Below are 14278 nucleotides of genomic sequence, written 5' to 3'. Positions count from 1 at the left end.
AAGCTTTTGCGCTAATCTCACTTATCCACAGTATGAAAAAGCCGTACCTGAAACTCACTCCTTTTCGTACATTTTTATTTTTTAAAATTTAAAAAGATCGAGAAAGAACGAGCCCTGCTCGTGCCGCATCAGCTGCCTTCCTAATGTATGCCGGAAATTTCGCACTATACACGATACACCATTAGGAATGGATTTTAGAATTAAATATTATTATTTTTAGATTTTCTTTATTCTGATTTTCTCTTCTCGTTTTCGTCCCCCTTTACCAAACCGTCCTGCCACCTAAAACATAGACAGCCTCCACAAACCACCAGTTACCCTTGCTAAATCTGCCACTTCTTCAACATTTTTCTTTGGGAATAAACTGATCTATTGCAAGTTAGGCGGCAGGATAGACTCCATATTTGTGGGGTTCCTATACTTTCAACATCCAAATTCATTGTAGATACAAATTAATAAACCACTCCTTATCTTTTTTGTTTTTCCCTGATTTCCTATCCTATCTCTTTGGCACCGACTACTGTCTTGTAAGATAGGAGAGGTAAGGGGCGAAGTAGTAGTATTGCATGGAGTGATAGGGAACTGGAGATGAAAAAGGGGTCAAAGTGATGGCTGAGGGCGAGGAAGAGAGGAAGTGCGTGGCTGGAGTTGGGAGGCAAATAAGAACCAGACAGAAGATCAGAGGGAGGGAGTTGTTGAAACCTATAGATTTATTTCCATAGAAACTCTAACAATCACTTTCATTAACTCTTAAAACCCATTTTTTAGTCTCATATCCCTTGACCAAACGAGTGGTTAGTCCCTTTTTGGATAGCAAATTATCTGGGATTTTTTTTTTTTTTTTTTACATAGTGTAATACTTTTTTGACGTGTTATATGCAAGATTGAAGAATGCATTTACGACACAATCAAATCAAGTAAATTTTTACAAATAATAATCCTATATAGTTAGCCATGTTTTAGTTCAGCGATGACTCCATACCTCTGATGAGGGGAGGAGAATCATTTTAACCGTTGGAGATAATTTTCAATAATTTTCAATTTCTATGTACTTCTCCAGTACATGTGGAAGTTCTACAGAATTAATGTTTACCATTGTCAGAGTAGTTGCTTAAATTAATACGTATTAGTCATTCATGTCTTCGCAAGCCATCTCTCTGGCCTCAACCTTTGTAAAAAAAAAAGCATGCTTCACCAAAAAATATTTTTCCAATTTCACTCCTCCACCTACCTCTTTCTCATCCTTGACCTCTTTTTCTTTTTATTATTCTGTTTTCATCTTCTTGGGCGAATGACATCAGCATGCTACCACCACGGCGCCGTTTTCTCTGCCCACCACAGTGCTGATCTCTGCAATCATACCTCAAACCCCAAAAGCCTCAAAACAGCATAAATCGCCCAAATCCGTACTCTAAACAACGGTCTATATTCAAGTTCCTTTGACTAGCCCTAAACTCACCGCCGTGGAGAACTCTCGAAACTGCAGTCCTCTTCAAGTTTTCTTCTCTTTATTACTCAAATTAATGCTTACCGACACATAATTTTCAAAAGGGAGCGCAGACGAAATTGAATCTGATGGGCGCTTTCTCCATTGCTAAATAACACATCTAATTATCGATTCATTAGAGATTCGTGTGATAATATTCAAAATTTGTAATTTTCTCTTGTTGATCGGCTTTAAAAAGAAAGAGGGAAAGTGGTTGGAGATTAGACAGAGAGGCAACAAAAGAAGGGAGAAGAAATTAAATTTAAATTGCTTAATTACGTTATATGAAAATTGGAATTTAGTAAGGGATTAAACTGACTTAAAATGTTCGTAAGGTGGTTAGGAATGTCTTGTCGTACGGCCAAGGAATGTTAAAATCGCATAAATGTTCAATGAAATTGTTAAATACTTTAGGGGATGTTTCTGAAATTATCTCTACCCTTTTTTGTTATTTGGGGGCAAGCTATGTAGATCTCATTATACATGTCACTATCTTTATTTTCCTCTTCATAGATAAAAGAAGCGAAAATTGTCAATTTGGTCTCTCATATTTTGGAGAAAAACTTTTTTAATCCCTCACATTTAAAATAAGTTAAAATAGTCCCTCATATATAAAGAATTTTCCCTTTTGATCCCAAAGCTTATTTTTGCTCAGTTTTCTACTAAAAAAACACGCGCCTAGCTCATTGCCCATAATTACAAAAGCAAAATAGATATAAAATTTGTATCCCTTCATCAAACAAAAAAAAAACACACACACACATTACGACTCCTTCCGCCATTTTAAACCACTAAAACCCTATTTCTAATTCGAAGTAACTAAACCCAATTCTCAATAACAAAACTTTGGTGCGTGTACCTTCACAAAAGGCGATGAAGAAAATGGCACAGGATTTGATTGAAAAAGGATAAAAGCGATTGAGAAGTACCTGTGAATCAATACACATGATAATATAATTTCAGAAGGATGGCAAACAAAGCAGGAAAGTAAAGCTTCAACCCATTTGATCTGACTATGGTGACTTTATGTACCACTTTGATAAAATAAAAGGATGATTGTGTAAATTCTTATCTAAATACCGTAATATATAGTTTTTGTGAACTTGCTAAAAGCTTTGTTATTGAGAATTGGGGTTTGGTGGTTGGGAATTAGAAATAGAGTTTGATGGATAAAAATTGAGGGTAATGGGAGGTCATGTATAATTTTATTTTTTTTTTTTGGTAAAGGGAAACAAATTTTATTCCCACTTTATCCTTAAAAAAATCATGGGCGCATGAAGTAGCCGTGCATTTGTTGGCTAGAAAATTGAGCAAAAATGAACATCGGGACCAAGTGTGCAAAATTTTTATATCCAAGAGATTATTTTGACTAATTTTAAACATGAATAACGACGGAAAAATTTTTTTTTTTTTTTTTTTGCCCTGAAATGTGACGGACTGATTTAGTAATTCCATTTTTGTCTTAAAATCCAAAATGCACGTGATCCCGCCGACCCGTCAGTATCCCGACCAGCTCACCATTTTCTAATGTGATGACTTGGAAAGTCAAAGCTCAGTCAACCAAGCCCACTGCATACCATGGTGCCAGTATCCCACTATTCAAACAACTACTATGCCAGCAGCCTCTGCGCTTGTGCTGTGCCTTCCATGGCCTGATCTTTGTGTTGTGATTCCCCTTTCTTCTCCTTCAGTTCAGGGCCTCAGGCATCTTTGCTTTGTAGATGGTGGGATTTCTGGCTTCTGGTCCTGCCACCAATTTTGTCACCCTTATCTTCTCTCTCTCTCTCTCTACTTACAAATTTTCCAAAATGAATGCGTAATAGTACAAAGCAAAGAAGAACACAAAAAAAGGCTCAGTCAAAAACATCTGATACATTTCAATTTTAAAGTCATCAAGAAATGAATGCGAGCGTCTTACTATTTCAATTGCTTTATTACTCGCCAGCAATGGAAACTGTTACACTTGCCAGGCGCCAGCCTAAAACTGGGTACCCGATCCATCACATGTTCATAAATCGTCCCAGTTTTTACCAATTTATACTAGCTCACTCATTAAATCTCTGTCGACCCTCCGCCTGCTGCTGCCACATTGCATTATTATCACTACTATTATTCATTCTTGCATGAGAATTGAGATAGGGATGAGATGAGAGGAGCCCCACCCCACCCCTCCCTTTAGTTTTCGATTTTGCATGTATGATGAATCAATGCTAACATGTGCATTCTTGTCTTCTTCCCAATTTTTTTTTTTTTTTAAATTTCCTTTTCTGCTTTTGGCTCTTCCCTTGGAGTGTAAACATGCAGGAATCCCGGTTGCCACCAGCACTGGGTTATATATCTCAAAAACACATGCCAATAATGTTCATCTTCTTAAATTGCATTTAAAGGGCAACGGTGCAGTATTTTAAGAGTAGCACATCTTTTGTTCTTCCACGTTTCAAAACTAGGTTGCATTGCCACAAGCTCAAAGTCGACCAGTTGATATGCCTGTTCTCGTTTCTTAGTTAAAGGATAGGAGAATCTGAGTGAATGATTTCGTTTAAAACGCAATGCCAAATAGTAGTTGCGTATTCGAAAAAAAAAAAAAAAGAAGAAGAAAAGAAAACAGAAAACAATAATAGAATGTGAAGCATGTGATGCTGATGCTGGTCAAAATGCTACAAAGAGGACAGACTACTTGCACCAGAATTGTTATAGTACTGGTGTTGTTACTATCTGAATTCTGAGTTCGCCAAGCTAAAAGCGAGTGCATGAAAGATCCAAAAGATGCACAGAATGTCCGGCACGAAGCACTAAAACGGTAGTGGTAATGAAATGACAGATTGGCTTCAATCCCACGAGCAGTCCAAACCCTTGACCAGGAGCCCTGGATTCTAATCCAAGATTTGGAATCGGCCATCAATTCACTATCATCACTCAATGCCAAATTATCATGCAATGACAATTGCCATCACATCTTGACATGATCGCCTTGTCCAGAAAACATTAAACCTACCTTCCTTGTTTAGATAGTATTCTTTTTCCTTGCCAATGCCCACCTTGTTTCCTGTCAATTTGTACTTGTCCCCCCTAAAACAAGAAATCCGCTTTCACTTGCTCCATTGATAATTCGAACCCGCGATCTCTTGATTATAGGTGAAATATCTTAACAACTAAATCATGCTTCATTGTCAACTTATATATCACTTGATAAAATTCAGTCGAAATCGAAGACTTTAGTTGACAGATCAAAAGAAATCATGATTTTAATGAAGTAGTTCAATTTTGACGACATAATTTATAAGCAAAACTCTATAGTTAGATATCTTTCTTTTTATTCAAGTTTAGGATGACACAAGTCTTTCAAGGTGGACTCGTCGTTTATTAAAAGCTCATAGGACTCTTCGTTTATAAATTTTTGGGAAAGACCCACCAATTAACAATTTTTTTAAAGACCCAATTAACTCATTTATGTTTATGCAAAAATATTTTGATACTCTCTAATTTCTTGAAAGAAAAAAAAAAGGCTTATACGACGTAGGGAGGGTTTCCCTCATGTGCAAAAGAAAGAATTCTGAAATTTTCAAGGGGTGAAACTGAAATTCCCTGTTTTGCTTCCAAGGGCAGTCACCTTCCTGTTGGATATAAATACAAGCATCTTGAATTGGTGAGACGCTGCCGTGGTACTGTGCTAGCGCCCCAGAAGAGGAAGGTAGGTCCCCTGTTTCCCCACCCACCCTCCACCCCCGCCTCCCCATAAGAAAAAACCCCATCAACCCCCATTGGATGATTTATTTAGGTGTAGAACCATAGGGCTTCTTTCACTTCGCTTGACCAAACTTGAATTGAATTTCCCCACCCTTTTTTTTCATTTTTGATGTTTTTATGTTGTTGGTTGTGAGTTGTTAGCGTTCCATGGCATGCTTAGACATGTACAACCAGAACAGCAACGATCAGCACAGCAAATTACCTCTTGGGGTTGGGGCTCCCAATACTCCTCCTACTACCATCATCAGCCCCAGGATCTCCTTCTCCAATGACTTCATTGAATCCTCCTCCTCCTCCATCACCAGTCATTCTACTTCTCATCGTCCCCACATGGTGAGGACCTACAGGGATGCCCCTGTTTCTTCAGACTTCGAATTCTCTGTGTCCAACTATTCCATGATGAGTGCTGATGAGCTCTTCTCTCAAGGCAGGCTGCTGCCCCTCAAAGAAAATTGCGGCACCCGTCAGTTCCAGAAAACAACTACTCTCAGGGATGAGCTGCAACAAGTTGAAGAAGAAGACGACGAAGATGATATTTTCTCGTTGAGGCCTCCCAAGAGCTCCAGTACCAGGTGGAAGGGCTTCCTCGGCCTTAAAAAGTCTCACATTGGATCTAAAAAAATTGACAAGGCTGAAGGGTCCAGGTCTGCTTTCGCTCAAGACGAAGCTCATTCAGGTACATTTGTCAAAGAGTCTTTCTTCTTTGCTTTTTCAGGCCCGCTTTCATTTGTTGAGATTCGGATATATTCTCGCGGTTAAGTGTTCTATCTTTCTTTCTTTTTTTAATAAAATATCATCGTTCTGGGTAGGAGAAGGGTCTTTTCCTTCTTCCGGTAGTAGTAAAAAAAGAGTCTCTTGCTCTTTTCGTTTTGAAACAGAGTCTTCTCACCGTTCTCACTTACCCAGAAAAAGTGTTATAGAAAATATCCTTGCATTGGTTTTGAGTAGTTTACACTTACAGTTGAAATAACGTGACCGGTTCTGATACATAAGACGGTGTTGAGTTGCAGGAAATGGTGAATGATGGAGGGTCAGGTTCCCAGATGAACGAGGATCAGCTTCGATTGTAGTGGATGATGACAACGTTGTACTATTAGGGTGCTGTAGTGTAGTCAGTAATGGAGGTTTGTAGGCCGACATTGTACTAAAATTGAGTCCATCATTTCATCATGAATTTGGTAGTATTAGCCGGGGTTCGGGTTGGATTGTTGCATTTGTAGCAAGTACTTTAGTGCAATTGGATTTAACATGTTATCCGTGGTTTTGGAGTTCCCATTTCATCTTTCTTCTCTCTCTTTTTTCTGTGCAGAAGATTGATGTTGTTTCGGCTGCTTTCTGTACAGAAAGTATTTAGTATTATTATTGTTTGCAGTTGAAAAGCGCTTTTTGCTCTGTCAAGCTTAAGCACTTTCCTTCTGCAACATGTGCTTTTAAGCTTCTGGGATTAGAATTGAGCTAGCATTTCGTTTTTATGCAAGAAGAAAAGGCCTGATGGGAGGAAATGTGTCCTGGTAGTGCAGTATTAGAGCTTAATTACATTGCAGTTAGTAACTAATCAAAAAAAGAAAAGTTCTAAAAAGGGTATCAACCGCCGGGGGTTTTCCAGAACAATGGAAAATGCTAATGATTAAAGAACTCAAGAGGTGGCAGTGCAAGTGCAGGAGAAGCGACTCTCTGGCAGTCAACATGACAGCTAAGCCACAGCTGTGAATCTGTGGCACAAAATCGCGTCGAGAAGCACACAACAATAACATGTTGTACGAAAAATTCGTTCCAATTAATAAAACTACTATTAACTAGTCCCACATCTGACAAAGTGCAAATGGGCGTAACTTCCACTGTAAATCCGGTTTTGTCACCGGTCAAAGTACTAGCTAGTCGTGGAAGCACCACCAGTAGTGGCTCAAGAACCTTCTTGCTCGGTTCGCGTCCCTGACGAAATCTTGGCCTATCTCCGTCCTTTCTTTTTCCCTCTCTTTGTTTTCACTCTCCTCTTTGACCGTAAAAATTCCTAATCCTTTAAAGCTTTTTCTACTTAACCGTCCTCCCAAACTCTTTGGAGGCTTTTTCTACATTTGTCTGGTCCTTCCAAAGACTAATGTGGAACAGATGTGAACTACCAATACTAAGAGAAGTTCATTAGTCAGTGAAGGCGAAGAGGAGTATATGAATCCCTGTAATCTTTATCGGGCAAACCGTGTCACAGACCTAACGCCTGAAAACGAAGAACCAGTCAAGGGAAACAGGTAAATTACCAGAAAGACAAAAAGGCATAAGGCTGATCCATCCGGTGCTTCGCCTGCAAAAACACGAACAATGTCCCAAAACCCGCCACCCTACCTTAACCGAAAGGTGACAAATATTACTATTGTCTTTTGATTATTATCAGCTACCTAAGCCCTCAGTCTCAGAAGACGCACCGGCCTGGTGATACCACTAAATCTGAATGGAGCTGCCGCATCCATGACCCTTTCCTTCTTAACAAGAAACGTGTTTTTGTTGTTGTTGGGGTGAGCTGGGGGAGGATGGATGTGGCTGTAATATGATTGATTGTCCCTACCATGCACGGTCTAACAAAGTAACAACCCATGTATTACAAACATCTTCATCAAAAGATTCACTAGATCTAAAGAGCTGATGAACTACTCTCAGTACTTCTACGTAGGATTTATATTGCAAATTCACATCTTTATAATATTATGCTCTTCTTCCTTTCTCCATGCCGCATATAACACATGGTAAATGCACAAGATAACCAAGCTATCAATATGATTACCATGGAGCATTAACCTCTTCCTGGAACAGTATCTCATAGCTCTCGGCCTTCGACTTTAGTGCCTCTATTTCAGCATCGTATTTTTCAGAAGTTGCCTTCAATTCTACAAGCTTGGCTTCAAGATTTCTGATCTCATCTTCAGTGCAAGCTCGTGCATTTTTAGCCTCCCAGTACCTCTTTGCCTCTGAGGCCCCTTCACCTTCGAAAGCCATACTCAGCAGCCTGCGCATACGTGCTCTTAAAAATCCAACATTCATGCCCAAAAGTTCAAAGGACCTCAAAGACTTTTCCCATTTCTCAAATTCTTTTCGGGAGGTGGTCACTTTGCAAGCTCTTATGGCTTCTGCGGTATTGACAGCTTCAAATATCATTCCAGCAGCCAACTTACAATGAAGCCCTGGGAGAAAACGTTCATGAAGAAAAACATTCTTGCTGCAGCAGAGCTCATAATACTTTCGTCGTACATGTTCAGGAAGCTCAGAATCTATGCATACCCCATTCACCATGATGCGGAACTCCTCAAAGCCTTTAATGTCCCTAAAACGAACAGCATCAGCTGAAAATTTGGAACCCTCCAAAACTTCTGAAGCCACCTCATCACTATCATTTCCAGATTGTTCCTCCAGGTGTCCCAAATGCGGGAGTATTGATCTTGACAGGCCAGCTTTCTGTTTCTTCTTTTGCACCACAGTCAAAGGAAGAGATTTTGGACGCTTTTTTTTCTTGTTTTGAAGATCTACATTTCCCTCCACTTTTTGAATTTATTGCATAATTTGAAAATTCCATGATGCCAGAAAACAATAAATAATTAGCACAGAAGCTTGTGACACAATAAAATTAAATTATTCAACAGATTATTGACTAACCAATTGCATCACTTTGTTTTGCAAGTGTATCCAGATTTAAAAGGCTAAGAGCACCATCAACCTCAGTCAGATCATTAGCCCTTATTACAAGGACCTGCAGACGAGAAAGCACATGAACAGAAAAATATGCACAGCTTGAAAACAACATGGTCATCTATGAAATAAATATTCGTCTGCTCATATCTGCCAGGACTTATTTGGTGGACATGAGCTGATAAGCTTTTCTCAGAAAAGCTTGCTTTAATCTGAAACGATACTATAACCTTTTCCTTAGTCGGAAAATATACTGTCTCCTTTATTATTTTCTTTGGGCTTGGGGTTTGTTCTGATCATAGAGCGTAGTTGAAATCAAATTGAGCTCAAGCTTCAAAATGGAATAAACACCATTATCACATCTATGTAGCTAAAAGAACATTAGAGAAACATCTAAAATTGGTCCCAGTCTTGTCTCCATTTCTTCAAGGAGCAGGAATAAGGGGAAGGATGTCATAAATTGGAAGGTAAAAGATGTTTTATTTGCATATTGATGGACTCAAAGACATGCAGGTTTCCAATATCGCACAAGATGCATAATTGGACTTAAAAACTGTCAAAAACATTTCCATAACTAAACAAAAAGTTTTTTCCAAGTTCTGATAGATTTGCAACCTGGTCCAAGTTTCCTCAAGGGAAAATGCAAATAAAATAGAAGAGAAAGAAGCAGTCAAAATTCATGTTTATTTATACCTTCATTGCCCGTGCTAAATGGCTGCTCTCATATGGCACACACCTGTGTCCTTGCCTAATAGTTTTGCTTCCAATGCCACATGCACTATTTTTATTAAGATAAAATCATGTTTGATATACAAATTTTATCACTATGTACACCACCATGCGCTACAAATTTCTTAGAAAACAAGATGGAGATCACCTATTATGGGATCAATGCTTTTGGCTTAATATCACATCGTTCTCTATAAACAAGTAAAGTTTGAAGTCGATAGAAGATTAAGCAACAGATTTCACGCAACATAAGAGTTTAAGCAGAAACAGTTTCTTGCACCTTGAATGTCGTAGGCCCAATTAATTGGAAGATTAAGACATCTCCCTCCACCAACTTGTGTGCAGCAACAAACTTTCTCCATCCAGCACTTAGTCCTGTCTTTTCTGAAATGTACTTAATCTCAAACTGTTCCCCACTTTCATCTTCAAGAACCACTGCAGTGTCCTTTCTTGGTAGATGCGTCTTACAAAATGGCACAGGAAGGCCCTGAACAACAGTAATTATATAACCAAAAGTCCATTGCCAATCCAAAGGATTAATTGCAGTGTATTAAATTAAATCCTTTAAAGCAAAGCTTACCATCCAAAAACAACTACCAACATGCGATCTAACCAACAATTTTACAAAGCTAGGATACTCATTCCCTAAACTTGATTGAACCTCCTCTGCTCGAATCATGGTAGCTGGCTTCACTTGGACAGGGTTCCTAGACCCAGCATCTGCAGACTTCTCCTGTTTACTGCATTACATAAATCAACAAGCCATTCTGACTTCAGCATAAGCATAAAAGGTTAATAAGCGAAGTTGAGAAATTTAAGAACTGAACCAACCTCACATGTTTTCCTCCACCATCAGTTATTGCCTGCTATGCGTAGACCATCAGATTTTCATATCAATAATTGCCATTAAGCAAGAATAATAAAGGAAACACCACAACGAAGATACATTGGCAGTATGGCATAGCAAAAAACATAGGGCTTTAGGGACATTCCATGACAAGCTGCAAAAACATACAAATCTACCTATCAATTCTGACCTAAAACCAAGATGTTCTAGTATGTATACTATGGAATAAATTCTGATTAGTAAGGGAGGGACAGGAAACTCAAAAGAGGAGTACAGAACCCATGGGGCAGATGAGAAAATTAAAACGACAAGTGGAATTATATTTATACCTTGATTGATCCAAGCCACATAGAGTTTCCTCATGATCATGGGTGATTATGAGGGGACAAAGAAGCTATAACAGAACCAAAAAAAATCTTCAAGTAGGTTTTAAAATTAGTTGACAAACTTAAAAGCTACATAAGCCTTGCTTGAAACTCAACCATGTTTCCACTTTGTTGAGTCCAAGCTGATCAAGTAGACCACGAAAACTTGAAATTGAGCAAACCATTACTCGGCTTAAGACTTACTGTGCCTAATACATGTTTGCATTCAAGGCCACCTACATTCTATTTATGAGAGGACGCACAGACATAATTTTGGTCAGTAAACTATTCGACATGTCAACTATGATAAAAGGTTCCTTATTTTTCTCAAAGAAGTTCATGAATAAGAACCAAAAACAAAATGTTAAAGAACACAGCTCGTGGATCTTTAGTTAGTATCGGGCATGGGATATTCTAGGAAGGTAGAGAGTTCAGTAATTAATCCATGGGAAAGAAAGAAAGGAAGTTGCCACCCTTCTCAAAAATTGCCAAACAGTTGACGGAAACAGACTAAAATAGATAAACAGGATGACATCTCACTTGTTCAGATTTGGAAACAGAAGGCTGCTTCTTCTTCCTTCTTACGATAATAGGTGATATCTCATCTATCAACTCCTTGGGTTTCCTCTTCCTTTTCCCCTGGACAGATGAACCAGATCTACCACCGATTAGAGCAAATCGACAAACATATGAACAAACAGAAGCAGAAAGGTTAAAAGAATAGAGACCAGGTACTGGGGAACAGGAGTAGTGGTTGGAGATAATTCAGGCGGGTTATTTTTGTTATTTTCAGAGTTGGAAATCATGGGATTGTTTCCATCAGGGATAAGCCATCCGCAGGCCTGTCCTTCTTCCTCCACAGCCTCTGTTTTCAGGACTTCTTGATCAGCAGTAACCTGGTGGTTTTCTTGATATTGGACTTCAGGACTTGGACTTGGCTGCACTGGCTTTATCTTCAACCTCATATCTGTTAAAAATCAAAACTTTAACCCAACATAAATAGAAATGGAACCGAGAAACAGGAGGATTAGTCGTATTCAGGTGTACTTTTGTCGCAGATTTGTTGTTACCTGTGCAAAGAAGAAATGAATGTGGGAAGGGAAGAGCAGAGGAAAGGTAAAATCGAAACCTGGGAAGATGTGGGTGCCGTGGTGCGTGGGTCAGACAACACAAGCCCCTGCTATTTTTTCTCTTTTTTGTTTTTTTTTTTAATTTATCTTATTTTTCTCTCTTGGTTTGGTTTTAACTGTTGAAAAAGAAAACAGGGGCCTGATGGCTCGGCCCTGTGTCTTATGCCTTCCTTGTACTAACATCATTCTACAATGAAAGACGATGGTATTTTCATCTCTGAAGATCTCGTCTCATCCCCTTGTTTTTTTTTTTTAACTCATCCCATCCTCTTGGAAACGCACTCCCAATTTAGAAAGCTACGGGGTAAATTCAGGTTGGAGCTATAAGGTTTTGGACAGTATGTCAAGACTGATCCGTTTTTACTGCTTTAGACAAAAGGAAACGGAATGTTGCAATCGAAGCTATAAAGAGTCGAAGTCGTTTTACTTTAAAAGCCGAAGGGGTAATTTTATACCCTGCGTCAAAACCTTTGTGGGGTGACCCATCATTTAAATCTAGAAATTGTTGTGGGAGCTCCGCAGCATAATCTACAATGGCAGATAGATCTGAAGATTGAGCGGTGCCCACCTGGTTTATTACGGCATACACCTGCACCTTTTTACGGTGGACTGGGAAAAAAAATGTGTACAGGTTTCAAAGTACTCAGTTTCTGCATCTGCTTTTTCCACTCTGTTTCTTCCATCTGGACACTGGATGTGGCTGCCGGTGCAAGGAGGGGCGGGGATAAAGCTTGAAATCCGTTTCCTGTCTGGAAAATGCTTGTCGAAAATTAGGATAATTCAGGAAGAATAGACATGAAGGATTTGGCCAGAATTAGACTTATTTTTGTCTTTTGACCTTTCTGATCTAATTCTGATTAGAATTTTTCCAAACCTTTCCGATCAATTCTGATTAAATAGCACCTTGGGTTGCAATAGCATCTTCCAGGGATAAAAATGATTTCTCGGTTTCTCCACCATGCTAATGGACCAACGACCTGTCTGTGTGGAAGGGTCGAGTGGAGTGGTTGGAAAAGGAAAACAAAAAAAAAAAGTGAAAACTAGAGAAGTAGCCCCTGTAGCAGATGCGAACGACTCCATGGGCCTTGTGCTCTAAATGTTATACTGCATTATTTCCATCACGCAATGAATAACGAGCCTAATTAATGACCCTTATTGGGCTTTATATTCACTACTTTTCCCGCATTCGCACACTTCAACAGAAGGAAGGGTCTGTGGATCTTTATGTACCTAACCGGGAAAACGATGTTTATGGTGCCTAATTGAAGCTTGTAAAAATATCAACCGGAACCCGACACGAGGTTTACCAAAACGTGAGAAAGACAATCCAGAGAAGAGAACCACAACAAAGCCTTCTCGACAACATTTGCCGCTTACCGGAATCTCGTAGATGCGAGATTATGACGTTGTTAATGTACTAAGGATTTGTTGGTTCAGCGTTTTCATGAGGATGGACGGGCTGCGGATGAGTATCCCTGCTTCGCAATTGGAATATGTAGAAAACGATGGCAAATTGGACCAAAAGCAGCACTGCAGCAGCATAGCCTGCTTCCATACATTGACCGCTTCCAAACTTTGAAAATTTGTCTCTTTTTTTTCCCATATTTTTTTAAAAGAATTGATGAGTTATACGGGATTCTACGGTCAAATCAGTATTCTATCATGTAGATCAAAAAGCCTTGGATAACCCATCGATGCGCCAACGTGTACTTGGATCCTTTCCATTGGACCAATTCCCCCGCAATGACAGTGGTATTTCGTAAAAACATGGAAACGAGTAGACATTAATTAATTATTTGGCTACGAAATACTTGCATAGCAAGAACGAACGAGGAAACCACCAGCCTTTGGGTTAATGATTACCACCAAAGTATTAAAGTTTGGTGGGTACCAATTGTCATATTAAGTGACTCTGTTTAAAAAATTCATACGGGTGTATAGTGCATCGGTTTGATCCGCTGGTGGTTCAGTTCCTTCCGAGTTATTCTTGGACCTCTTCAGATCCTCCCTCTCCTCTTAGTATATGACACAATAGGTTATACAACGGTTATTAACTCGGACAAAAATTAAAAAAAAAAATGAAAGAGGGAGCCCCTTTCACGTAAACTGTTACGACTAGACCCAGTTCCTTTTGACACGGAATGGAGTACGTATTTAAAGAAGCAAATTATGTTGGATTTATAATTGTTGACCGTTCTAACACAGACATTAAAAGTTGCAATGATTACTAAAATATTCACCGTGAAGCGAACATTTCAGTTTCAAATCGAATGCGTTTGGATAGTAAATTATTTGAAAT

General features: G+C 39.0%; 2 protein-coding genes across 2 annotated transcripts; one reads left to right on the top strand and one right to left on the bottom strand.

Annotated features, from left to right (window-relative positions):
* Positions 1 to 5260: 5260 nt before the first annotated feature.
* On the top strand, positions 5261 to 6511 carry LOC113754374. The gene is made up of 2 exons (XM_027298775.1): positions 5261 to 5909; positions 6244 to 6511. The coding sequence occupies exons 1-2, from the start codon at positions 5381 to 5383 to the stop codon at positions 6255 to 6257; spliced, it is 543 nt and encodes a 180-aa protein (XP_027154576.1). The 5' UTR covers positions 5261 to 5380; the 3' UTR covers positions 6258 to 6511.
* A 1252-nt stretch (positions 6512 to 7763) lies between these two features.
* LOC113753964 (B3 domain-containing protein Os01g0234100-like) lies at positions 7764 to 12009 on the bottom strand. Its single transcript, XM_027298243.1, has 8 exons — positions 11920 to 12009; positions 11578 to 11816; positions 11390 to 11488; positions 10469 to 10500; positions 10218 to 10377; positions 9918 to 10124; positions 8876 to 8969; positions 7764 to 8760 (listed from the first exon to the last, which is right to left on the bottom strand). The coding sequence occupies exons 2-8, from the start codon at positions 11812 to 11814 to the stop codon at positions 8006 to 8008; spliced, it is 1584 nt and encodes a 527-aa protein (XP_027154044.1). The 5' UTR covers positions 11815 to 11816; positions 11920 to 12009; the 3' UTR covers positions 7764 to 8005.
* Between the last annotated feature and the right edge of the window lie 2269 nt (positions 12010 to 14278).

This window comes from Coffea eugenioides, chromosome 11 (genome assembly GCF_003713205.1).
Source record: "Coffea eugenioides isolate CCC68of chromosome 11, Ceug_1.0, whole genome shotgun sequence".
NCBI lineage: Eukaryota > Viridiplantae > Streptophyta > Magnoliopsida > Gentianales > Rubiaceae > Coffea > Coffea eugenioides.
Note: the sequence above shows the minus strand (reverse complement) of the source record. Positions and strands in the feature narration are given on the sequence as shown.

Bases quoted from the DNA above. Each gene is read 5' to 3' on its own strand.
- LOC113753964 (XM_027298243.1), bottom strand. From the start codon at position 11,814: ATGAGGTTGAAGATAAAGCCAGTGCAGCCAAGTCCAAGTCCTGAAGTC. The intron at 10,501-11,389 runs GTGAGATGTCAT...TACGCATAGCAG, and splicing joins CTGTTTCCAAATCTGAACAA to GCAATAACTGATGGTGGAGG. The intron at 10,125-10,217 runs GTAAGCTTTGCT...ACTGTTGTTCAG, and splicing joins TTGGTAGTTGTTTTTGGATG to GGCCTTCCTGTGCCATTTTG.
- LOC113754374 (XM_027298775.1), top strand. From the start codon at position 5,381: ATGGCATGCTTAGACATGTACAACCAGAACAGCAACGATCAGCACAGC.